Source organism: Ilyonectria robusta (genome assembly GCF_021365365.1).
Source record: "Ilyonectria robusta strain PMI_751 chromosome Unknown BGZ61scaffold_3, whole genome shotgun sequence".
Classification (NCBI taxonomy): Eukaryota; Fungi; Ascomycota; class Sordariomycetes; order Hypocreales; family Nectriaceae; genus Ilyonectria; species Ilyonectria robusta.
The window spans coordinates 2,255,926-2,281,983 of NW_025764437.1; the positions used below are offsets into that span (position 1 = coordinate 2,255,926).

The 26,058-nt window shown below is 53.4% G+C and overlaps 5 protein-coding genes across 5 annotated transcripts; 2 read left to right on the forward strand and 3 right to left on the reverse strand.

The window, feature by feature from the left end:
- Positions 1–283: 283 nt before the first annotated feature.
- On the reverse strand, positions 284–3,335 carry BGZ61DRAFT_528287 (rab-GTPase-TBC domain-containing protein; the record flags this gene model as incomplete). Its single annotated transcript, XM_046253231.1, has 5 exons — positions 284–346; positions 401–1,342; positions 1,396–2,639; positions 2,699–3,065; positions 3,156–3,335. The coding sequence occupies 5 exons, from the start codon at positions 3,333–3,335 to the stop codon at positions 284–286; spliced, it is 2,796 nt and encodes a 931-aa protein (XP_046109827.1).
- Positions 3,336–7,375: 4,040 nt separating this feature from the next.
- BGZ61DRAFT_528288 (uncharacterized protein) lies at positions 7,376–19,732 on the forward strand (the record flags this gene model as incomplete). Its single annotated transcript, XM_046253232.1, has 7 exons — positions 7,376–7,423; positions 7,480–15,097; positions 15,152–15,214; positions 15,266–15,451; positions 15,506–19,183; positions 19,238–19,582; positions 19,638–19,732. 7 exons carry the CDS (start codon positions 7,376–7,378, stop codon positions 19,730–19,732), a joined length of 12,033 nt encoding a protein of 4,010 aa, XP_046109828.1.
- Positions 19,733–20,661: 929 nt separating this feature from the next.
- BGZ61DRAFT_443602 (ribosomal protein S6e-domain-containing protein) lies at positions 20,662–22,374 on the reverse strand. The gene is made up of 5 exons (XM_046244889.1): positions 22,239–22,374; positions 22,015–22,101; positions 21,578–21,940; positions 21,256–21,423; positions 20,662–21,190 (listed from the first exon to the last, which is right to left on the reverse strand). Exons 1-5 carry the CDS (start codon positions 22,242–22,244, stop codon positions 21,095–21,097), a joined length of 720 nt encoding a protein of 239 aa, XP_046109829.1. The 5' UTR covers positions 22,245–22,374; the 3' UTR covers positions 20,662–21,094.
- Positions 22,375–22,586: 212 nt separating this feature from the next.
- Positions 22,587–23,314, forward strand: BGZ61DRAFT_443608 (chromosome transmission fidelity protein 8). Its single transcript, XM_046244890.1, has one exon. The coding sequence runs from the start codon at positions 22,692–22,694 to the stop codon at positions 23,133–23,135; it is 444 nt and encodes a 147-aa protein (XP_046109830.1). The 5' UTR covers positions 22,587–22,691; the 3' UTR covers positions 23,136–23,314.
- A 1,188-nt stretch (positions 23,315–24,502) lies between these two features.
- Positions 24,503–25,967, reverse strand: BGZ61DRAFT_490798 (diphthamide biosynthesis protein; the record flags this gene model as incomplete). The annotated part of the gene is made up of 2 exons (XM_046250365.1): positions 24,503–25,656; positions 25,748–25,967. The coding sequence occupies 2 exons, from the start codon at positions 25,965–25,967 to the stop codon at positions 24,503–24,505; spliced, it is 1,374 nt and encodes a 457-aa protein (XP_046109831.1).
- Between the last annotated feature and the right edge of the window lie 91 nt (positions 25,968–26,058).

Below are 26,058 nucleotides of genomic sequence, written 5' to 3' on the forward strand. Positions count from 1 at the left end.
TAAAGAAGCCAGGAACGCCTACATGCGGCACCACTCTATGCCGGAGTCAATGGGAACTCGTGTGCTTGTATGGAAAACATGCCGCCAGTCTGCTCCGGTTCCCATCATTACCACCTCGTGAGCGGCTCACCTCAACCAGCGAATGCTGTGCCGCCCAAGCAGGCAAAACTCCGTCTGAAGAGAAAGGCGGGATGGCGGAATCGGAGAAGAGACGTAATTTGTACATGAAGAATGGTCCACTGAGAAGGAACGAGGACCACGTCACCAAGACCTTGTGAAAGGCTCAAACGAACTGGCGCTTGAGGTCGGTCCATTTGCGGTTGAGGGTCTCATGCTGAGAATTAATCTGCAAGGCAATGTTAGCATATTGTGACATGATTGAGTCTGTGGGGTCATTCACCTCTGCATAGCGCATCTTGGTCGACACCAGCTCTTCCTCTAGTTCGGACAATTCCTTCTCCAGTTTTTGGTTCTCTTCATGGACATGAAGATTACGCTTCATCAGGTCGTCGCGTTCAAGCTTCCAGCTCTCTTCGATCTCCTCTGGCTGCTTCTCAATGACGATCCGTAACTCCCGGACCTGACCCTTCATGCTCTCATTCTCATCCTTGAGCTCCTCGTTCTCAACCTTGGTGCGAACCAGCTCCGTGGCGAAATCAGCTTGCTCACGATCGCTGACCTCAACCCTCTCTTCCAACCTCCGGACTCTGATGGCAAAGTTGTGATTCGCAGCTCGGAGCTCCTGGACCTCGTTTTCTCGGTCCTTCTCCGCTCTGGTCTTCTCTTCCCACTCCACAGTGTACGCCTTCAACATTTCGGGCGTCATTTTGACCTCACAGGCATCCTTAACAAGCTGGTCTGCCCGATAGACCTCCTTGTCCATATTAGAGCTCGAGCTCCCAAAGAAGCCATTATCAAGAAGACTACCGTGGCTTGGGTCCTTGTCGATGTAGACGTCGAACAACTTATCTTTTAGGTAGGTGGTGAGTTGCTGCATGTCGGAAAGTCCAAGAAGAGTGGACGCGTTCTTTTGCATAAGAACAATTCCAAATCGCAGGATGGCTGACAGACCTTCGGAGAGAATCAGGTCATAGATGCGGAGTACTAGTTGAAGGGGGAAACGGTAGGCGAAGAGTGTCAGGAACCACTGGGTGGCATAGAGATGAGGGGAAATTCCTCGTCGGTGGAGGTGACAGTACAAGGCTGGCTCGAAGTCCTCCAACAACCGCTCGAATTGGTAGAGGTGCATATGTAATCCAGGCATGTCCTGAATGAACAGGTCTCGCAGCTTGTAGTGGTTCATTAATCGTACGAGGAGACAGAAAGCCTCTTGTTCGGGCATCTATAAAATGGTTAGCACGAAAGAGCTGTTGGCATTGATTGCGTGTCACTCACGTTAAATAGCAACGGCATGATCAGGAAGTTCATGCCTTGGGCATATCCAACGCCTTCGTCAAAGAGGGCATATGCCTTGCACACTCCAAACAACCCTTCCTGGAGCCCCGACGCAGCTGCATACTTAGAGTAGCTAGTACGAGCACCAAGGTCGCGGCGGATGACCTTTTCAAGTTTCTGCAGGTTGGCAGCGTCCTCCTTCTCCTTTCGCTTTCGGTCCGCTGCGGCCGCAGCCTGAGCTTTCAAGATCGCCTCTGAACTCTTTTCAGTGTTTGGCGACGGCATACTGTTGGGTCCAGAGTTGTCCGAGTTGACGGAGGAGGCTGAGGATGTAATGGCATCGCCGCTCTGGACGCTGAGGTTCCCATTGCTCAGGGCGCTGTTGGTGGTGCTGTTGCTATGGCGGTCTTTGCTCTTATCTGTTCCCCGGGAAATCAAATCTTTGTAGACCACTTCCAGATCCTCGTTCTTGCTGTTCGTCAAAACTTGCCAGATAACTCCTCTAATCGCACTAGGGATACCAGTTGCGATCGCCCTGTTCAACTCCTCTGCGCTTGTCCGGGCAACAGCAGCCGGGCCTTCGTAGACGACCGACTGCCAGAGATCCCAATCGACCTGACTTTCCGAGATGGCGGAGGGACCTGCATTCACGCCTGACATGGTTCCTGGCGCCAGGCCAGAAGTAGGATTTGGGACTGGGGATGGCAGGGGCTTCTCGCCTGCGGAAAGCTCCTCTCCAGTTGTAATGAGGCCAAGGCCGGTCGCATTAGTAGCTCCTTCGGTATCCTGGTTCTCTCCATTCGCAAGGGCAGCCTCTTCTTGCAGTCGAAGTTGTTTGAACCTGTCGCGAAGACTCATTCGGCGTGGGCCATCCATGGAAGGCGAGCCGCCGTCCTTCTCTTCCTCCAGCTTGCTCAGCATCATCTCGGGGTTGCTCATAAGTGTGGCAATCGAGCTGGCCGTGTTTCGTCGTGTCGTCTGCGTGGGTGGAGGAGGGAGGGGCTCCTTCTCCTTGCTTGTAGAGTTTCTCGAGAGCCAGGAGAAGGGGCTAGTGAGCTTTCGAGCAGGGGGCGCGGGTTGAGATGGAGGAGGCGGTGGAGGTGCGATGGTGGCAGATGGCGGGGCAGGGCTTTTAGAGGGCGACTCGGGATGCGGGGACCATGGCATAGCAGGAAGAGAATTTGTGATGCTGTGTAGCGATATTGTCTTAGGAAGCGGTGGTCTTTCTTCGGGGCTCTTCGGGTCTGTATCACTGTCAGTTGGCTGGTATATCTGAAGATATTGTTTTGGTGGTGCAACCTACCGTTGGGAGGCGGTGGGGGCGGAGCTTCGTCGTCAAGGCTAACGTTGTCGAGGTTGGATGTGTTGGAGATGCGGTGGGAAACGGATGGCTTTCGTGGGACGGGCGGTCTCTCGTCCATGCTCTCGTCGTCGCTCGAGTCTTCTGAGTCCTCGTCGTCGGTTTTGCTGTCTCTGCGGTCCTTGGGATCTTCCGAGCCCTGTGTCTTACTCGAGGCTGGCTCGAGGGGCGAGTCTAGGGATCGATCGGAGGATGGCGGTTCCGGCTTAGGGACCGAGACAGAGACAGATCTCTTGGTGAGAGAGCGTGCGGGGGACGCATCAACCGGGGACCTATCGACGGCGTCTTCAAAGGAATCGTGCTCGGTGGTCTACTTTGTTAGCATGGATGTGACTCCAGATCGAGATGCGGTCTGTCGTGTGACTGCAGTAGTGAGGCAAGGGGGGCGGGCTGGACCTACCACATCGTCATCGTCGTCCTCGGAGTCCTCAGAGTCTGTGCCAGACTCTGTGCCAGACGAGAGTCTCTTTTCTTCTTCCATGTCTCTCTGCGTCTGCTGCGTCTGCTGTTTTTGCTTTTGGGTGTCAGCCTGGGGCGGCAGCGAGGTGGCTTCCTCCTGTTGCGGCATGGCTTCGACCATAGTGGCTCCGTGGCCGTCCCTTTGTGGCTCTGTGCGCAGGAGAGGTGGTCTGCAGTCGAGTATACGAGGCGTAGGAAGGAGTTGATGTGGCCCCTCGATTGCCGTCCATGCACGGGGTTTTGCTGCAGATAGAGGGCAATCCGGCGTAGAACGAGGAGTAGTTGGATGCAGGAGAAGTGCTGGGGCCAAGAGGCGAGGCGAGGAATGCTGATGGCAACCAGAAATCCCGGGGGTTGTGGCGTTGAAGATGGCACCTGGACCGCTCCGTCTCTGGCGACTCGGGACACGGGACAGACGAGATACTTGGGGTTTTGAGGCACTGGACCCTCCCAAAAAAAACGGGGAATGGAATATGCTAGCGGGGTGGTGTTCCCAGGTAGCGGCCACCTGTCTGCGGCCCTGCGCAGCGCCAGCCAGCCCCAGGGACACCCAGCAGGCGCGCAGTTAGCGACTAGGGGTGGCGGACGGAGCCCTGGAAGCAGCCTATAACTTTGGCCCGCACGCCCTGGAATGGAACCAGAACGCCTCCAATGGTTCCGGCCTCTTGTCCTCCGTACTCTCACGGATGGCGCAGTTTGCCGTGATGAGAGGAAGCCACTCGTCAATCAACCCCTTATCGGTTCCTTGGGAAGACGTGGTTCACCCCCGTCCCTTATTTCCAGCGGATCGATCGGGTGCAAATACCCTTCAGCTGCTCGGTGGATACTACATAATAGAACGAGCGAGAGTGGAGGACCTGGACCAGCCTTGGGCGACCTGGACCAGCCTTGGGCGTCACCTCCCTGAATGTCCGATAAGCAACTGGAGGTCAGGACCCCCAGGTACGGACGCTGTCTAAGATACGGTAACTGGTTAGATGGCGGCATAAGTAAGTAGTAATAACGTGCTGCGGCAACTTATGCGAGCCTCTCCTTGCATCACTGTGCTCGCATCGATGTCCACCGAACTAGGTACCTATGTCTTGATGCAAATATCGCCGTCTGTCGACCGCTTGCACCTCCATCTCAAATTACCTCGCTAGCTCGGTCCCTGCCCCCCAAAGCAAGACGGAATCTGGCGGTGTGTGTCGGTGTGCAGGTACATGACCGCGTTCCAGCAGTTGCCGAAAGTGGCCTGGAGGTTGGAACAATGCCTGTCCAAAATCCCCTAGTCAGCTATGCGGATGCGATCATGACAGCCACCGCTGCGCACGCACACATGCACTCACTCACCCACTCACTCACTCACCCACTCACTCACTCACCCACTCACTCACTCACACGCTGTGTTCAACCACCTCTCGCCCTCGCTCTCGCTCCTGGGGCAGGCCTGCCGGAAAGAAAAGACGCAGTGACGCACCAGGACAGGCAGATGAAGGCTCTCAACTGGGGTTTGCCACCTTCCAAGCCCTGTTTCAGAGTCCGCCCAGGCCTGCATCGGCATGGAGCCATGGTTGTTCATTTGATGCCCGCTGTCAGCCAATGACACGCCCCCGAGTCCGTGTTTCACAGAGGTGGCCAACTGCGGAATTGTGTCTGCTCGCCTGGTACGACACCACCCGGACGTAAATAGTGGCGATACGTCCAGAAACACTGGCTTACGCGCACAGGGTACTCGGATGATCTGTTTGTTGTTCTAGCCGGTCTTCTGCACAACGGTCCAAGGCATTTGTGCTGCCCCTCCTCCCTGCTCTACCCTCCCTTGCCTCTCTCTCCCTTGTCCGGACAAGGACTGACTTGGCAGACCTCCCACCAACGTCTTGTCCAGTTTCGTGCTGTCTTATTAACCTTGTCCGCGCGGCTTGGTTATGGCTCTCGCCGACAAACTCCGTGACCGCACTAACGCAGGGGCGGCTTTGGCGGCGCCGCGTACCATATGCTAGGCGGGTTGCAAAGTTGCCGTGGTCCAAGAAAGGAATATCGAGCTAGATCAAAACTTGGATACAATTGGGTCGATTCGTACGCAGTTGGAGGACGGCGATATCGGTGGTAGTAGAATGATCATCTTCACAATAGATCTACCCTACTTTCGGATACCCACCAATGCATCCCTATTTACCCCGACAAGATGAGTATGGCCCTGCATCATCTCATCTCGTAATTACTCGTTGGTATGGGGACCATGTATGGCATATTGACTTGACTTACTACGTATCAAATATGTCAAGCCCGAAAACGCCACTCAACAGACCAGCCGGATGAGGGGCCTGATCCTAATACCAGTGTTTGATCACTGGGAGAAAATCAAGTCTAGCCTATGACGAGTCTAGCGTCTGCATTGATACGTCACTAGAGGTGGTTCACAAAGGCAGGCATCGAATTCTACGAGGACAACGCGAGACATCCATGCATGTCCATTGTCCAAATTTGTGCCCGTATTCCTACCCTAGACCAGTTCGAACAACGGTTCGATTTGTTTGCTACTTCAATCACATTTACCAATCCTATTGCATCTAAGCTGCGATCCGCGATCCAGCTTTATTTATTTTATAGACTTCATTTGTCTGTCGCCCTGTTGGTTGATTTCGCTAGCTTCCATTGCCACCCGTGGCCAGAAGCTCTAAATTAGTAGGTGGTAGAAGTTACTTCGATACGTCATTGCATTTCTCGAATCACCATACAGTAATCCACCTCGTCGAGGACAACCATGGTTTCTCCCAAGCTACTTGGGTTGAACCACATCTGACACAGGGGGGGAATTGGGAGACTTTTCAACACGATGGTTGGGGAATATTTACTATACAGAAACAAAAGTACATCGCAGAAGAATGAACTTTGATAGGAGAACGCGAAGTTTGGCATGTGCATCGGATGATGGAGACTGCAAACACCACCTCTGAAATATTACTATATACTTGGTTGGATCTCATCATTGATGGGATAAAAAGATCCTTGACCGAAGATGACATGCAGAGGCAAGGTGTGACAGGGAGACACATGGACATCTTTGGCTTCCATGATAAGTGGCGGTCGCGGAATCAATGCAACCAAACTTGTGGTTTGCATGCTTTTGTCATGCAGCCCGCCGGTTACACTCGCGGACAATGGCGAGTAAACAAACAACCCTGGGCGAGATGCGAGAACAAACGTAGCCTCAACGGAGACGCTAGAACCTAGGCACCTGGTGTCACAATAGGCCCATGACTGCCTGGTGCGCCCGAGAAAAACCTGGAAATCAGTGACGAAATGCTCATTCGTACCTGATAATCAAGGCCAGGACACAGGGCTTGTCCGGGGAATCTGACGCTCGCTCGGACCAGGCTGTACGTTAATCGCAGGCAGAGCCGATAAAAGGTGGAGGGCCAGCAGCCGAAAAGATAATCCGGTCCACCCCGACCTGGCCTTACCTCTAGGTTGTACCTTGCAGCCCAAGCCTGGCCCCAGAGGTACCTCGCCTTCACCCTGGCAGCTTCCACCTACACTGGTGCACCCATTACGCAAGGGCCCACCTGCACTTCTCAACCTGACGATTTGGCATACGCCTTTTCTCACTGAACACATTCTCTCCACATCCTCACCAACCGCTTTTCTCTTCATCTGGGAGATACCCTCATTTCCCCGCAAGAGCTGGCTACCTGCGAGGTGGGCCAAGCTGATTTCTGTCGACCCGGTCCGATTTGACCCTTGGCAAAGCTATCCCAGAGGCCGACTGCACTCGACCTTGGACTGCTAATCCAAGCTTTATCGGTCGCTCACGACTCTCTTCCGGCGACCGCGACTGCACCTTCTCCATCACCCCGCGTCTAGACCAGCGTGCCCAGTCATAGGCACCGACGGTTTTCCCTATACCCTGGTCCTGGCTACCAGCGACACACGTTGACGACCCGCGAGCCTCCGAAACTTCCATCTGCAACCCCGCCAGCCTGACATACCGATATTCGGCAACAGTCCAGGCATATCATCCCGGCACAAGCCCAAGACCCCTCCCGATACTAGGAGCTGTCCACGACTGGGCACTCCGCCTCCCAGAGCAAACTGCCGCTGTGGCGGGTCAGGTAACCCGGTTGTAGTGGAGGGGGAGCTTCCTTGTTTTTTTGCGGCTCCGCCGCTTCCACCTTCACGATGGGGAAGATTACCAAGCCGATGCAGCAGAAGCACAAGGAGACTTTGGTAAGCTCTTGAATCTCCCAGATCACCATCCTGACGTTGCTAACGACCTCCGCTAGTCTCCTTGGCTGAAGAGCTACGTCGAGTCGGCATCTTCAACCCCTCTACCCCTCTTGCCACAGCACCTCGCCAGCTTTCCATCGCGATGGCCGTTCGGACGAGGCGATCTTTACCACTGGATACCGCTGCTGAATCGGTTCGACAGCCTCCTCGAGCACTTTTGTGCAACTTACAAACTGAACGAAGGCCCTCAACCCCGGGAGTTTGGATGCGATGTGCTCCTCAACGAGACCAAGGACTCGGTGTTCAGTGACGAGAAACAGTGGTCCATGGAGGAGCTGGTGGATCTCGGATTTCCGGTTGATGGCGACAGACAGCTCATCGAACTGGTTCTCAGATTCACCCGCATGTTGCTTGAGCACTGTGGTAACAGAAGCATCTATGCCAGCAGCACTCACCTTAACGATCTCCTCCACACCACTTCCTTGACCGTACTCATCGCCACCCTCGAGGTCGGTTCTGAGCTGGCCCAAAGATACCAAGCATCCGTCAAGCGTATTGGAAACGCCTCCAGGCAGATTAGCACCGCGCTTCTCGCGAACCACTACAATATCGACCTTGACCGCGTCCAGCAACTGGCTTTGCCTTTCGTCAAAACTCCCATCATCAGTTTATCGGATCCTGTGCCTTCCCACACTCCCGGTTCTGCCAAAGGAAAGGATAAAGCGCAGGGCAGCAATTCCAAGACAATCACATCGATGCATGCGAATGACCTAGTCGCCCTCGCTTCATCCGAAGATAAGCGATGGAACAGCTGGGGTGACGTCAAGGTCACTTACTATCCTCAGAATGCAACCCAGGACTCCACCATTCCTCTAGACCTGGGCCGATCATCAGCACCATCCACCCCGACGCCTCTCAGACGTAGCTCTACCATGACTTCACACCAACATCAGACTCCCAAATCGCGGAACCACTTTGGAGAGGATTCGTCTCCTCTTGGCCCTCGCACACCTGCTGTTGCCGACGAATCTACAGCCCCGGGACCAAAGACGTTTGAGCTATCTCAGTCAGTGGTTGCCTCCACGCCAGTGTATGGCCTGGTTTCTAGATGCCCTGCGGATCTGCCACCAGCATCCAAATACGAGGCTTTTCATCGACTCAGAGCTGCCAAGGTTCTCATGGGCTCGCGAGAGGAACGACAACAACTCCTAGCTGTCCGCCTATTGGCAATCACCAATCTGGCCTACATCCACACGGAGTCGAACTTCATTGAAAAAGTTCTTCGTCAGGATGTAGACGAGACCCGCAGATTCCAGCTGGTGTATCAACTCGCAGAACTGATCCACCCCTCAGCTGATGGCAAGGTTGACGTTCCCATGTGGCTGCAAGCAGTTGCCCTAGCTTTACTGGAGGCAATCTCCAACTTTCATGCCAGATGCCAGGATGTTTTATCTGCTCTCAATGCAAATGTCAACCACGGAATCTTGCTCTACGTCATTCGCAAAGCTGTTGCCGGTATGAAGGAGGACAATGAGAGCGACAAGGGTGACCAAGTCACTGAAACTGATGAATGGCGGAATAACTTGTTCTCGCTCACCCTCCACTTATCGATGGCTACCCGCGTCGGCAGCGAGATGGTTTCCGCGGGACTCATGGAGATTCTTGTCGAGATCCTCAACATTCGCTCAGCCGTCGCACAACGGAACCATTCCATGGTTCTTGCTTTCCTAGATGGTCTCATCTGGACATATCAGAATGCATTTACTGCCTTTTTCAATGCTAAGGGTTTGGAGGCTGTAGCTCAGTTGGTTGTGGACACCGTCAACGAGGCCCAAACCCTCCAGAAATCAGGCCAGGGGATAACGCCAGTGCAGCAATCCGGTGCGGTCGATTATGAGATACCATACTACCAACAGCAGACGCTGAAGTGGCTTCTCAAGTTTGTCCATCACATCATGTCCAACTCCTATAGCTACGGCGGCAATACAGACCGCCTCCTTCGCAATCTGGCTGATAAGTCCGATCTTCTGGGAAGCTTGCGGGATATCATTGAGGATAAGAAGAGCTTTGGTTCTGTCGTCTGGACAAACTCCGTTACCATTCTCAGTGATTTCATCAACAACGACCCTACCAGCTTCGCTGCCATTTCTGAATCTGGCATGATTCGGACTTACCTGGAGGCTATCACTGGTCGCCCTCTTCCTAAAGAGGTCGTCGAGGAGCAGAAAGCGGCCGACCGAGGTGGTGATGACCTCGACTATCCGGATAACACTACAGCCCCAGTTCTCGACCAGGACACGCGCCTACACCCCCCGACCGAGCAGTCTCTCCAACATAGATCTCGAGAGTCCTTGGCCTCTGGAATTCTCCCTTCAACTGACGCCATTACTGTGGTACCTCAAGTACTGAACTCGATTTCCCTGAACAGTGTGGGAATGAGGATGGTTGTTGCTTCGAGAGCTTTCGATAGCTTCTTGGAGATTTTCGAGAGCCCTACCCATGTTCGCTGCATGGAGGTGGATGCCGAGCTAGCCAACAACGTCGGAGCTAGCTTCGATGAGCTTGCTCGCCACCATCCATCCTTGCGAATGTCTATCTCCAACGCCGTGATCGACCTGGTTGCCCGAGTCCGCTTCCTTGGTATCGAAAAGGCAAGAGCTGCAGGCTGGGGTGCCAGGCTGCTACTCGTCGACTCAGATGGGAAGACAATGTCTGTCGATGAGAATGCCGTTGTTACCCCCGTCAGCAAGCCATCCGACAAGAGCAAGGAGTCTACTGTCCCTGGAGATACAGACGTCGACATGTCCGATGCTCTGGCTTCTGCGCCAACTGAGACCCAGGACGACAACCGAGGAGATTCACCCAAGCACTCGATAGTTCCATACATTTTCGCTCTGGGAAGTTTCCTTAGTTCTTATATCTCGAACTCGACCTTGAAGGGAAACTTTGTGCAGTTCGGAGGCCTCGATCTTTTGCTTGATATTTGTGAATCCCCCAGCCTTCCGACTGGGTTTGGTGACTCGCATGCCTCGAGAATCATCAGCCAGGTAGTTTCGCAGCTTATCGAACACTCGCCAATTCGTGGATTGCCCTCTCTCCTTCAACGTGCTCAGTCGGCCATCGACACACTGCACCCTTTGGCAACGAAAACGGATGCCGTGCCACCCTACTTTGCGCCTATTCTAGCTGCAGACCCGGGCCTGATCTCTAACGATCAAGATCTCTCTGAAGTCACTAGGAATGGCACAAAGATCATCAAGGCCCTTCTGAATGCCCAGACATTTATCAAGATCATCTCCGACTGCTTCCCTACTTCCAGGTCAAACTCTCTGCAGTTTTATCCGATCAACGTCTACGACTACTACCTACGACTGGTCAAGTCGATCGGCCCGTTGCTGCGTGGCGTCCTTGCAGAAGAAGCCGGAGAACTGACTGTCGTTCCTCAACATTGGTCGTTTAGGCGCCATGCTCCATTGGGCGAAGGGACTACAAGCAGCAGCAACCCTGAGCCGGAGGCTGATGACAGTGCTTCACTCCCCGATATGCTCAACAACTCCGGGAATTGGCAGACAAAGAGTGGAGCAGATGAACCGGGACCTAGCCGCCCGACGGAAGAAGAACAGGCTAGTGCTCGGTTCCAGAACTATGAGACGCTTCGAGTTCTCCTCCACCCAATGATTCCAACCACATTCCCTCTGTTCCAGACATTGGGAAAGGCATTACTGCCTCGCCGCGAGCGAGATCCCCGAGACCAGTATCCTAGGCCTCGCCACCTGGAAATTGCCCGGGCTCTTGCCGACACCGTTTTGAACCAACTTGGCCCGTCTGTGGCAAGCCCCGAGCCAACTTCCAAAGACATACATTTCTGGATCATCATGCTCCATACCATCACCGAGATGCTGATTGATCATCCCGCTGCCCGCTCGAGTGACCGCTCGAATGTCCAGATTATCATGCCTGTGCTCCTTGCGTTCAAGGAGGAGGGTGGTATGGATGTTCTGAATTCGATGCTCAAGGTCTTCTCCCAGGCAGTTACCCAGAGTTCAGACACCACCTCTGAGGAGTCTTCCAAGTCCAAGGTGGCTGCATTCGGCCTCAAAAAGATCCTGGATTTGTATCTGACCCTCGTCAATGGAAAATATCTCTCCGACACCAGCAACCACTTTACCTTGCAACCTCGTACTGCAGACAGGTCGCAGACACCTCAACTGTACCAGCAATTGGTTGTTGAGTTTCGAGCGGCGGTCCTACCTGAAATCATTCAGTTGTGGGATTCTAATTTTGTGGAAAAGGTCCCCCACCAGACTGTGATTCGATTACTCGACATTCTGAAAGTAATTGCTGCGGGCGACCATGAAACTCAATCATCTCAGAGAGATAAAAAGCCCTTCCAGCTCTTCAAATACACCGACGTACGCTTCGACTGGCGCGCCCATCGGGGTGTTGTGGAGGATCTCATAAGCAAGGAGTTTGAAGCGGATTTGGTCCACGAGGCCGTATACCGAGCCAATGGAAACCTCGCAGTCGCTAGAGACTATTGCATGTCCCATAAGGCTGGGGTTGCTGGTCCCCGGAACCCTATTCCATCGGAAGATTCTGATACGTCTGCCTTGAATGAGACTGGCAATGCCGCGAACGATGCGGAAAACTCGAACCGACCGAGCACGGCTGAGGCAGATCGAATGTCTTTGGATGGGCCCCCGGAACTCGCGCCACCTGATCTTGCAGACAGGTTTCTGGGAGACGCCCTGGGTGAGATCATCGATCGTTCATCTCAGGCTACTGACGAGACTCGCGAGACTCCTGGCACGACCGGAGAGTCTCAGCCTATCGACGCTTCTGCTGCGAATACTTCGGAGCCAACTTCTGAACAAACCCCAGAAAACCACCTCGTGGCTAAGAAGGAAGATGTCGACAAGTACCGTGACCAACTGCGGGAGAACATGATTGACAGGTGTTTGGACGTTATTCGGGCACACCCGGAATCTGCCATTGAGATCTCTGAGCTCATCCAGGTCATGATCCTCAGACAACAGAACAGTGATGCCCACGAGGAGGTTGGGTCGACTCTGACATTTGCGCTTTCCTCGCTGGCACTGGACGAGGAGGAGAAGAAGCGGAACGGCAAGTGCATTGCTGCATACGCTCACCTTCTTGCGCTGCTCCTCCAGGATCAGAGCTTTTTCGAAAACAACATGGAAACGCTGAGGGAAAGAATTGACGAGTATGTCGGTTTCCTGAAGACATCACAGACTACGCCCGCCGAAGAGATGCCCCCCTGGATTCCATACATTTTCCTTGTTGTTGAGACTCTTCTTTGCCATGATGAGCGACCCATTGCTGCGGAATGGACGGCGCCCAAGTCCTTGGATGAGCCTGTCGAGGCGCCCGTAGTCGAGATGCGTACACCCTTGGTTGATGACGCGCGACGTACCGACATTCTTGAATCCCTTCTGGAATTGCTCCCGCGAGTAGGAAAGGAAGAGACACTGGCCGTCTCAGCGCTGAGAGTCCTGGTGATTTTGACACGAAACCGGCGGTTGGCTAAGTTGGTTGGCGACAAAAAGAACCTGCAACGATTGTTTCTTATGGCAAAACAACTTTCAGGTTCAGGTTCAGAGCGCTTTAAGCACACCAAGCTCTTGGCACACATCATGACTATCCTCCGCCACATTGTGGAGGACGAGGAAACTATCAAGCAAATTATGCGTGCCGAGATCAAGGCTAGCTTCCCAGGCCTCCAGCGCAACCAGCGCGGCCATTCCGATGTCTCCAACTATCTGCGAGCGATGGCGTCGGTCGCTCTTCGAGCCCCTGACTTATTTGTGGATGTCACCAACGAAATGCTCCGGTTCGCAAGATGGTCCTCCCAATCAAGCGGCGACGGCTCTCGCTCTCAGCCTTTGGTTTTGAAGGAGCAGAGCAGCGATCAGGACACCGAAAAAGTTGATGAGTCAGGACAAGACGCTCATGACACTTCTGCCGAAGATATTAAGCCATCAACCGAGCCTGTGGACAAGGAAATGACTGACGCACCCAAGCCACACCACGAGAGTAAGCGACCAGTGGTTGAGAACCCAGACGGTGTCATCCACTTTCTTCTTTGCGAACTGGTCAACTATCGCGAAGTCGACGATAAGGAAGTGCTGGTGGTCGATAAGGACTCGAAGACAGAGACGGCGTCAACTTCCGAGAACCAGCCTTCAGCTTCGAAAGATAGCACCGGAGTGGACTCGAAGGACAAGAAACCCCCAAAGCCCGTCTTCAAAGCCGATGAACACCCCATATTTGTCTATCGGTGCTTCCTGCTGAACTGTTTGGCTGAGCTCCTCCAGAGCTACAACAGAACGAAGATGGAGTTTATCAACTTCAAGCGTAGTGCTCCCCTGACAACAAGCACCCCGATCAAGCCTCGATCTAGTGTTTTGAACTACTTGATCTACGACTTGCTATGCCAGGGCAACCTCAGTGGAACAGTCGACGGAATTGCGTCAAAGAAGAAGGCTGCAACATCTGCTCAAGCGCAAAAGGTTTTGGTTGCTTTAGTCGCAAAGACCAGTGAGAAAGCCCTTGACCGCGGAAAAGACAAGTTTGCATACGACGATGAACCAGACCTGCTATTTGTACGCAAATTTGTCCTCGACACAATGCTCAAGGCCTACGAGAGGGCACCGATCTCAGACGAGCCACTTGAGATTCGATACTCTCGGATGCAATGTCTCGCTGAGTTGATGAACTACATGGTTGGCGAGAGAGACAAGGAGCAGAGCTCCAACGGCAGAAGCTCTGATGGGATCCAATCCCGATCGCACGCACAATTGCGCAGATTGATGTACGAGAAAGGCTATCTTGACAAACTAACGACCTCGATTGCAGAGATCAACCTCAACTACCCCGGAGTGAAGCGCGCTATTAAGTACATTCTGCGTGTCCTCCGGGTTCTGACCGAGACCGCCAAAGAGCTGAGCCACTCGAACATCTTGCCCTCAGACGGCCTCTCTGACAACGGGGACGATGATATTGCCTCTACGTCCTCCCTGTCTGACCTGGATGACGATCGGGAAGAAACCCCTGACTTATATCGAAACTCCGCCCTCGGCATGCTCGAACCACGAGGCGAAGATGATGATTCTGAAGAGGATGAGGATGATGACGACGAAGACATGTACGGAGATGAATACGACGACGACGAGATGGATTATGGAGAAGACGATATGTCAGAGGACGCCGAAGATAATATCAGCGACGAAGACGAGGAACTTAGCCAAATGGGAGAGATCGAGGGCCTTCATGGCGAGCCTGGCGTCGTTGAGGTCATCATGGATGATGACGATGATGAGGAAGACAGTGAGGACGAAGATGATGACGACGAGGTCGACTCCGAGGACATGGAGGATGTCGAAGACCAGGTTGAGATAGTTGACGAAGATGGCAACCCAATCGATGATGATGGGAATTCGGGCTGGGAAAGTGCAAGCCACGACGGAAATGACGAGGAGGTCGATGAAGATGACCTTGACTACGACGCAGACGTCCACCGGCAACATATTGAAATCGGCCCCGGTGACCTCATTGGTGGTATGGCTCGGGCTATCATGGGAGGTGAGGGTTACGACCCAGATTTGATGGATGGGTTGGATGACCACTATCTGGACGAAGGGCATGATGAGGATGGTAAGTTTTGGCTCCGCATGTGATAATTGAGGGATAAGTCCTAACAGTGACCAGATGACGAGGATGACGAGGATGACATTGAGGATGAAGAATACGTCTACGACGACGATTACCCTCGTAAGAGCATGGTTCGCCCAGATTCGGAAAAGCTTGCTAACATCGCAATAGTTGACGATCAGCCCCCACCAATGCCAGCACTTGGATGGGACGGACTCAATCCCGAGGGTGATGAGCACCGTCGCCAATTGTTCATGCTGGAGAACCAAAACAGGAGACGGCTGCTTACTAGGGTTGACAACCGTAGTCCTTTCCCACCGGGTTTCATGGTCGGGACTAGCCGAGACACCATCGGCGGTGAGTCTTGTTCGCTACGCAACGTGTTTGCTCTTGCTGATCCTTCTTTTCCAGACTTCCGCAGCTACTTCTCCCGTACACACCGTACTGGTGGACCGCAGTCAAACTCGGACGATGGCGCGAACCCGCTTCTTCGACGCACCGATCAAGGTCGTGACGGCTCTCAACGTATTAGTGCCAATCCTCAGATTGGATTGAGAATACCTGATGGTCTTTTCGGTTCAAGTACAGGTGGCCGACATGTCATCGACGGGCCTATGGGGTTCCTCGGGGAGCTAATGGAGTTTCTTCCGATCATGGGCCGAAATGGTCAGCAAGCCTTCCACTTGCAGATCACTGGTCCTGGAGGCAGTCGTGATGCCAGAGAGTTTGGCACTATTCGAGGAACCAGGAATGAGCAAAGACGAGACGGCCCAGCGCAAGAGCCCCAGCACGCAGTTTCATTCTCCATCGAGTCTACCTTGGATCGTTACCAAGAGGAAGCGCGAATGATTTTCGGCCCCAGCCATGTTGCTGAGGCCTCTAAGCTCAATAACGCTATCATGGCCAAGCTCACCCCAGCCGCCATTGAGCTCGAAAAGAAGGTCAAGGCAGAGGAGGCCGAAACTCAGAAGCGTCTCGAGGAAGAGAGGAAGAAAATCGAGGAAGAGAGGCGACTGGCCCGAGAGGCTAAAGAAGCCGAAGAAAAGGCTCAGAGAGAGAAGAAGGAAGCTGAAGAGCGTGAGGTTGCGGAGAGGGTTGCTTCTGAGGCTGCCGCCAACAACGCCCAAACTGAATCCGCTGAGGCACAAGAGGATAGCACCGCCATGGAAGGTGTTGAACCAACCGAACCAGCTCGACCAGAACGTTCAGAAGCCGAGACAGTACTGGCATCTGACGAACCCCGGGTCATGACTACAATTAGAGGCGAGGAAGTCGACGTTACTGAGTTGGGTATTGACCCTGACTACCTCGCTGCGTTACCCGAAGAGTTTAGGGAAGAGGTCATCGCCCAAACCATCAGCACAAGGAGATCCCAGGCACGCGAAGAAGCCACGACTGGTGAATCAACCGAAGTTTTCCAAGAATTCCTTGATGCTCTCCCAGAGGAACTGCGTCTAGAAATTGCCCAGCAGGAACGTCAAGAGCAGCGCCGCCGGGCTCGCGAGGACCAAAACCGGCAGGTTGTCCCCACGGGTGGTCTGAATCCAATTGAACCAGACATGGATACAGCAAGCATTCTCCTGACCTTCCCGCCGGCACTTCGGGAACAAGTCCTCATGGACCAAGGCGAAGATATTATGGACCAACTCCCACCCGAAATGGCAGCTCAGGCTCGAGCTCTGACGCAACACAACCATTCTGTGATGACAGGGCGAAGCCCACCAGGAGGTGTCACTCGAGTGCCTCCACCAGGACCACCAGGCCAGCCAGCTGGAAACAAGGTTCAGCGTCGAACTGTCGTCCAAATGCTCGACAAGGCTGGGGTTGCCACATTGTTGCGCTTGATGTTCATTGCTCAGCAAGGGTCCATCCGCAACTACTTGTTTAGCGTCTTTGCCGACGTGTGCGAGAATCGTCAAAACCGCCTTGAGGTCATCAGCACACTACTCCAAATCCTACAGGATGGTAGTACTGACATGAGTGCTGTTGAGCGAAGCTTCGGCCAGCTCTCGCTGAAGGCCAGAAGACCAAAGGATAAGGACAGAGATGCAGATCAGAAGACGCCACAGACTCTCAAGAGGAGCATGACGACTTTGGCGACCACTAGCAGCACGACACAGACAAACTCGGAAACGTCGCCACTCTTGATCGTACAACAGTGCCTGGACCTTCTCGTCGACCTGAGCACAAAGAACCCGCACATTCCCTGGCTATTCTTGACTGAACACGAGATTGTTGGCTCAACTCTTAAGCGGTCACTTGGCCGCAAAGGAAAGGGCAAGGACTCCAAGGCCCACAAGTACGCAATCAACTCACTACTGTCTCTTCTTGACCGTGACTTGGTTATGGAAAGCTCGGTGGTCATGACCCATCTTGCGGACTTGTTGAACCGTGTGACTCTGCCTCTTCAAAATCTCGAGCGACGCCGCAAGGATGCGGATGGAGCGGAGGAGGAGAACAAGCCAGCTGAACCCCCTGCAGACCAGTCAGTCGGCACCAACCCGACATCGGGTGGCGCCAACAACGAACTGGCTACTGTCGAAGCCGAGCAATCGGAGAATGCAGCAGGGGATGAGAACGCTAAAGAGGAAGAGAAGAAGGAAGCTTCCCCGAAAAAGGTTCGCCAATTGCAGCCGCCGGTCATTCCGGCTCAGAATCTTACTTTGGCGGTGAGGATCTTCGTGGCTCGGGAATGTAGCTCCAAGACGTTCCAGAACACCATTTCAACCATCAAGAACCTTTCCGCAATCCCTGGGGCCAAGGCTACATTCGGCCAAGAGCTTGTTCATCAAGCTCGCCTTCTCAGCGAGAACATTGTCTCAGACTTGGACGAACTCCTGCCGCACATTGAGAAGGCCTCATCGGGCACCGAGATTCAAGGCGTTGCTCTGGCAAAATTCTCGCCTGGAGCATCTGAGCAGAATAAACTCCTCCGCGTCTTGACAGCTCTGGACCATCTGTTCGACAACAAGAAGAAGACCGAGGAGTCCGAGTCTGATAAGAGCAAGGATGAGAGAGCAGACCTGGTTACGTCGTTGTATCACAACTCGACCTTCTCAGCCATGTGGGAGAAGTTGAGCGCTTGCCTGAGCGCTATCCGAAAGCGAGAAAACATGCTCAACGTAGCAACCATTCTCCTCCCCCTTATCGAGTCGATGATGGTGGTTTGCAAGAACACGACAACCGGCGACAATCCTTCACAGAGCAAGGAGATGGTTCTCTCTAGCCCTGCGCCCGAGTCGCGTACCGCTAGCCTCTTCTTCAATTTCACTGAGGACCATCGGCGCATCCTCAACGAGCTGGTGCGAAACAATCCCAAGCTTATGTCAGGTACCTTTGCTTTGTTGGTCAAGAACCCCAAGGTCCTAGAGTTTGACAACAAGCGCAATTACTTCAACCGGAGCGTCCACTCGCGATCAGGAAACAGCCAGAACCGACCGTCGTACGCACCACTTCAACTCTCTGTTCGTCGCGAGCACGTCTTCCATGACTCTTTCAAGTCCCTCTACTTCAAGTCGGGCGATGAGATGAAGTTCGGAAAGCTCAACATTCGGTTCCACGGCGAGGAAGGTGTTGACGCTGGCGGTGTTACTCGGGAGTGGTTCCAGGTTCTCTCCCGACAGATGTTTGATGCCAACTACGTCTTATTCACACCAGTTTCCTCGGATCGTACCACCTTTCACCCGAACAAGCTCAGCGGTATCAACGATGAGCATTTGATGTTCTTCAAGTTCATTGGGCGCATCATTGGCAAGGCCCTGTACGAGGGCCGAGTACTCGACTGCTACTTCAGCCGTGCTGTCTACAAGCGTATCCTCGGAAAGTCAGTCTCCGTCAAAGACATGGAATCGTTTGACCCCGACTACTACAAGTCCCTTTGCTGGATGCTCGAGAACGACATCACGGACATTATTACGGAGACTTTCTCTGTCGAGGATGATGAGTTCGGCGTCACCAATGTCGTCGATTTGATTCCCAATGGACGAGAGGTTGCTGTGACTGAAGAGAACAAGCACGACTATGTCCGCCTTGTGGTCGAGCACAAGTTGCTGTCTTCTGTTAAGGAGCAGATGGAGAGCTTCCTGCGAGGTAAGTTATTACGCAAACATTACCTGGGTGAAGGATTGTCGCTAACTTGACCAGGCTTCCATGAGATCATCCCCGCAGAATTGATTGCTATCTTTAACGAGCAGGAATTGGAGCTGCTCATCTCGGGTCTTCCTGATATTGACGTTGACGATTGGAAGAGCAATACGGAGTACCACAACTATAACCCATCGTCTCAGCAGATTCAATGGTTCTGGCGGGCACTCCGATCATTTGACAAGGAGGAACGCGCCAAGCTGCTGCAGTTCGTCACTGGAACCAGCAAGGTTCCTCTTAATGGCTTCAAGGAGCTAGAGGGTATGAACGGTGTTAATCGATTCAACATCCACCGCGACTATGGAAACAAGGACCGACTACCCTCTTCACACACCTGCTTCAACCGTAAGTCACTCCCACCACTAGAACTTTTTCCTATTAGGTGACTAACATGCTGTAGAACTTGACCTTCCTGAGTATGAGAGCTACGATGCCCTTCGCTCTCAAATCATGAAAGCCATCACTGCAGGAAGCGAGTATTTTGGCTTTGCTTAATTTCGATGACCATTGCATGGCTGGCGCGAATTGGAGATAGAAAGGACGGACGGAACGACGACTATCATGAATTGCGTATACAAGGCAAATGAGACAGAATTCTCATCGCAGCCTCGTTTCTTGTTGCATTGGTGGTACTGGCAGGCCTGCATTCTGGGTTGCTTTTGGACGCCTCCTTGCCGGCTCTTTTCGTTTTTACTAGGCTACGCTTGAGAGAAGTGCAGGTCTCTCTTGCTACAGGGTCTGGAAGATGGGAGGGCTCGGGGGAGGTAAAGGACAATTGGCATTGCATGTACATCACAGTTTACGTCGCTTATTAGAAGGAAATAAAGGCGGTATACATACGTATTTCCCCTCTAGCCAGCACCCTATGTGGCTAGCATCCGTACCAACCAAACGCAACACAACAGCTCCTGGAACCAGGGGTCGTATTGGGCCCCGGCGATATCCTGGAGGAAGACTTGACCCCTTGGATCGGGATTGTTGATGTTTTTGGCCAAGTCGTAAAGCGCGGCCATTTCTATTCGGATATATGGGACAAGATTGCGGACAAGAATTTGATTTCCTTGCCCATTAACCCTAGTCCTATTGTCAAGAAGCAAATGGCATCCAAAAATAGCCAATGCGATCCGTTAGCTTCTATTTAGGCGTTGTAGATAGTGTGGCGATAGCTCAAATAGATTTTCTTTCTCAAGGAAGCTCAAGAGGAAATTCAGCTTCTGTCTTTCCGATTCGTCTTCTAGATTCTGAGAGAATCCGAGATCATGTTGGAGTTGGGATCTATAATGCGGATACAACAGGTTATCCCTGGAAAGAGCTGCTCGAGTGAAATTCGCCATATTGAAAATTGGTTGTGATGGGATGAGTGTCAGAAGGGAAGTTGGTCTCTTGACGATGGGAGACGGTCAGTCTCCCTTATATCCTATGGCTCGGAATTGTTTGAGATTACTATATGGCTTTGATCTATCTGATGATATTGAGTAAAGCTAAAAAAAAACCAAATACATACGTATTTGCTTGTGAGGTCGGATACTGAGGCACTGCCTACTGGAACTTGACGGAAGTGAGGCTTGCTCGACCTGGAGCCATGTAAAGGGGCAAGACTCTCCCTTGTGGAAGTCGGCGGGACATTCACCTTGGAAACATCACGTCATGATATATTCACGGCTGAGGCAGGTGCATAGAAGTTCGAGAGGTTAGGCTGGCGTATAGCACAAGTGCATCAATGCATCTTCATTTTCCGATATGCCTCTAAGACATTCGTGGTGGACTAAAACCAAGCCCGAGAATCCCCCACTCCTAATGCATGCAAACCACAAGACCAAGGTATGATTCCCCTTTTTTCATTACACGCTAGAAAACTTACTTGCGCATGGAGCTTGCTCGTCGCTTGCGGGCATCGGCCTTCTGGGTCTTGGCCTCAGCCACTCGCTTGGCAAGGACCTGGGCGTACTCGTTCTACAAGGCAGTATGGTTAGAACACTGTCGCGGGAGGCGAGGTAGCAGCATCTTGGAAAACTTACGGCCTCGTCCTTGACCTTCTCGGCCTGGCGGCGCTTGAGGGCGGCACGGTGGCGCTTGTGCTGGAGACGCTGGGGAGTGACCAGGCGCTGGATCTTGGGAGCCTTGGTGTAAGGGGACTTGCCCTCACCCTTGGGCTGGACCTCTCGTCGGATAACGTACTTGCGGACCTAGGTTTCCAGCCAGATTAGCATTTAAATACAACGTTGGTTGATACTCGTACCGCTGTCCGGAAGGACAGGGTCCTCTCACACTCTACCCGGACTGGCAGTCCTGCTAGTCTGGGTAGGCGATGATCGAGTATGGGCGCAGGAAGAAACATACATCGTCATCCTTGGTGAGGCCGAAGAACTTGCGGATCTTGGTGGCACGCTTGGGTCCGAGGCGCTTGGGGTGGACGACGTCGGTCAGGCCGGGGATGTCGCTGTCGCCCTGCTTGACGACGGAGAGGGCGAGGACGGACAGATCCATGCCGACGATGCAGCCACGGACGGACTTGCGCTTGCGCTCACCAGTGCGGCGGGGGCGGTAGCAGGAGTGGCCCTCAGCGAGAAGGAGACGGACACGGGTAGGGTGCATGACACCCTGCTTCATGGGGAAACCCTGCTTGTCGTTACCGCCGGTGATGCGGAAGACGTAGCCCTTGAACTCATCGCCGATGGAGTCACCGGGAACCTCAGCACCCATCTGAAAAACACACATGTCAGCTCGTTCGAACGATTCGGATTTCGGCGCCGGGTGGCAGTTCGGGGTCGACGTACGCGCTTCTCCATGAAGACACGGAGCTTGCGCTCATCCTCAATGTCGATGAGCTTCTGGCTGCCATTGGCAGGGTAGGAGATGTTCAACTGTTGGCGGACAGATCAGCAAAAGTTCACGCGAGCTGGGCAACACGAAATCCAGCCGGCGGGACAGCGCAGGAAGTTGCGTTGAGTGCCCGCGAGCCGTTTCGCATTGAAAGGATCGATTGAGTTTGTTGGCGTACCTTCATCTTGCCAGTTGTGGTGGTGCAAGTTACTTGACCTGGCCTGCTTGAAGTTGGTGATGATGAATGGAGAGGTTGTAAATTTCAGGCGAAATGGAGAAAGTGTGTGTCGCTAGGGTTGCTCCACGAGGTGAAATTCAGACTGGCCAATCGCAGGGAAGGGGGTTCTTGAACTCTCGGTGAAAGTATTTCCCGCTTAAAAGTGGTGGCCCCACAACAAAAATATGTCTGAGCGCCCCACACCGTGCGATGCGCCAAGGTGCATGACTTTCGCACAGGCCGCGTCTCAGAGTACGTACCTTGAGCTCGGCTGTTGCACGGACGCGGGACGCCTTCAGCGCATCGTCCCTCATACTCAAACTCAGCAGCATCAAGACCACGCCTTTCTCACCAAATCCGTTATTGAAGTGGCTCGCAATTGACATTACATATTTTCTATTTTGTATTGCAAATATGTCGACTGCCAAGCTGTATCCTCCGTCTAGAAACGGCCCCAAATCAGCAAACCCTCTTCCGCAGCTCGTCCAAACACCCTCTGGGTTGGCCCTCCTGGAGCTCCAAGGCACAGTTAATCTGCCCGAAGATGCCGAAGGCCAAACAATGGGCAACATCGAAATCGGTAGGATTGACTTTCCGGATTACGTCCCGGATGCGGTGGGTTCGGCATGGATGAGTCGAGTCCATCTCTTTGTCGGGCAACATCAGCGCTTGAACGGCGAAGTCAAGAAGTTGCCGAAAGCTGTTGCTGTAGTGCAACGCAGGCAGAACAAGGTGACGACAGGGTCGGGCGGGGAGGTGCAGGAGCAGGGTGAAAACCTCGAGGTGGTTGAGATCGTCAAGTACAAGTTGATTTTCTCGAACCGGCCAGAGCCAGTGGGAACTGCCAACGCACCTTGAAGATTTTTGAGATTTCAACATGGCAACAAAACCGCCAACTGTTTGAATCGCTCTGTCGGTTGACCCTGGCTCTCACAATCATGAGATTACGAGGCGATCATGAACACATCATGGGAGCAGTGTCCAGGCTCAGGACGTTGCCTCTGGACGAAAGAGCCGACAGAGGCGTGTATCTCGGTGTACTCTTCGAGAGACTTGTTTCTCGGTTGCAAAAGCCCCAGGAAGAGGAAGACAGTACTCACGTTTGATACGATAAGGGCGTCGGACGAGTCTGTTACGGCAGCCATTGGCAAGCGCTTGTGATATGAACGACGACCATCGACAATCCATCGTCTCTTCTATACAACTATCCCGTCTTGAAGCGTGAGGCCTGGCCAATCAATGCGCCCACGTGGTAGCTACACTTAGCTTCAATCTATGCTTAAGCTGCCGCTCAACCATCTTTGCAACGCCAGCCTTCCTCTTTCACTACTGACGATAGAAAGCGGGCACGGGAAGTTCAGGCTCCTAGAGGCGAGCAACTGGCCTTGTAGCACAGCCCTGGCTATCTTAAGTGTGTCCTAGGTACCCTTTCCACCTAGAGATGTATGTAGTATAAATATGGAGGCAACTTCTGGTCAAAAACATATTAAGATGCCTTGAGACCTTACATCACCACATATAGTCTGAGACACCCACTAGCCCAACATGATAGCATATTTTGTTTCTGCTTGTGTTGTGTTTCTATTATGGATTCTTTGCCCTTCATGTTCGCAATGAAAGCAGGAGCAATGATATCTCCATCAATTCCAGCCTGGCCAAATATAATGACTTCTGGCTGGCCGACGCATCCTTTGCACCCATCATTCGATGGACAGCAGCCGAGGCCAAGACGGCCTGGGCGTAGGTCTTGGCTGAATGGGAGCCTGAGAAGGGTAAATAACCCCAGATCTTCCCTTCTGTCGATTTGTTGCCAACCGCTTTAATGCCAAGGACTTGATGAGGCGCCAGAACATGTGTGATGAACTATGCTGGACACAACAAGTTGCAATAATGTGAGCTAACTAGCCGGGTAAGCCTAGAGCAGAAGCACAAGACCCGACATCTAAGCCAACTCAACACTGCTGATAGCTAATCCTTACATCATCTGTTTCCACACACGTAGCAAGTTTGATAAATTATTCACGATCTATCTAGAGCACCAAGTCAATGCCTCGATAGCTTCGAAAAAATGACTATAATTCCCTCCCTGCATTCTCCTTGCAACTCGTGAGTGCTTCTTTAGAACTTCCGACGCCTAACACCTCTACAACATACCGGGTTATTCATCGTGATATTCATTTTCTCGTTTCATTTGTACTTTGTGTATTTCCATCATCATATCCTCCTTATCCCGATGCGCCCACGTCCACCGGCTTCGTCCTCCCCAAGCCATCCTTGCCGTAGTAATCCATCGGATACACATCCTTGCCCCAGTCCTCTCTGACCTCGAGCGCGACCAACGCCTCGTACGGCGTCAACAGCGGCCGTGAGAAGGCGTAGCCCCAGTCGATGCTCAACCGCGGGCACGCCACCTGCACCCAGCACTCAACGTCGGCCATGAGCGCCAGCTTGCCCGGGAAGATCTCACTCAGCAGTAAATTGACGAACGGAATGCCGCGCTCCTTCAGGCACTTCTCGATCAGCGCCATCGTGTGCGGGTTGCCCTGGCGGCCCAGCGCGCCCAGGATCAACCCCCACTTGCGCGCCGTCTTGGCTGTGCGGATGGCGCTGCGCCGGAGCGACTGCATCTCGTCGTGGCCGTACGTCTCGCGCGTGAGCTTGCGCGAGTACGGGTCGTAGCGGTACGCCGGGATGGATGGGTTGTGGATCATGATGCTCTCGAGGTGGAAGCGGCCGTCGCCGAGGTACAGGATCAAGTCGACCTGGTCGTCGTCCTTGAGGCGCGGCGACGTGCAGCCCAGAATTTCGCCCTTGCTGAGCGGAGCAATCTGAGGAGAAAGAACTCGGAAGCCGGCTCGCTCGAGGCTGCTCCGGACACCGTGGATGGTGGCGTTGAACTGGATGGTGCCCACGACGGCGATGGTCTTGCCGCTGGCAAAGTTGCGCTCCAGCGAAGCGAGTAGGTGCGAGGCGTCGATGCTGATATCGACAAAAACATAAAGCGTCTTGATCTTGGTCACGTCAACGGGAATCAGACAACTATGGGCGTAGTGCACGAGCAGGTCGCAGCCGAGAGCCCGCGCCGTGTAATCGTCGATGCAGCAGGCGCCATATGTGACGTCGCCCATGATGAGCGTCTCGATGCCCGGGCAGAACTGAGTGAGGATGTCAGAGACCGTCGTAGCAAAGAGCAGTAGACCCTCGGGCATCTGCAGGGCGACCCTCTTGGCCCCTGAGGTGCGGATGCGGTGGATCGTCTTGGGGATCTCGAAGCTGTAGTTTGCGGGCAGCAGTCCGATGGCTGCCTTGAGGTTGGGATCATCGAGGATCTCCTTTGGGACCTGGTTCAGTAGCCTGGGAGCTCGTCGTGGCTTGGCCGCTGCGTATATATGAGCTTGATGCTTCTCACTCTCACACATTCACACTCGCACTCGCACTTCGTGAACAGATGGATCTCCCGGGAAACGTACTCTGAACCGCGCCGCTCTCGCCCGTGCCTCCATTCTTCGCCGCCGCCTCTGTAGCTGCCCGTCTTCCCACAAATCGCTTCTTGGGCTGCTTCATCGGCGTCTCTCCATTCTGCGTAGCCTGAGTCTCAGTTGCCGCGGGGTGACTCGCCTGAGCCATCAGCTGAGCCTCCTCGATGTCGGCTGCGATGCCAATATCGGCCTGGAGTCTGTCCTCCTCCATGGTGTAGTCCGAGCCCTATAGCCGTACAAGTCAAGATATCAGGGCTGTATGCTTTCCGCGTATCCCGTCTTAGACTTTTTCTCCGCCTTCA

Coding starts and splice junctions, on each gene's coding strand:
- BGZ61DRAFT_443602 (XM_046244889.1), bottom strand. Junction 21,424..21,577: donor GCCTCACCAAGGATGACGAT/GTATGTTTCTTC, acceptor CTGGAAACCTAG/GTCCGCAAGTACGTTATCCG. Junction 21,191..21,255: donor AGAAGGTCAAGGACGAGGCC/GTAAGTTTTCCA, acceptor ACTGCCTTGTAG/AACGAGTACGCCCAGGTCCT.
- BGZ61DRAFT_443608 (XM_046244890.1), top strand. CDS start 22,692: ATGTCGACTGCCAAGCTGTATCCTCCGTCTAGAAACGGCCCCAAATCA.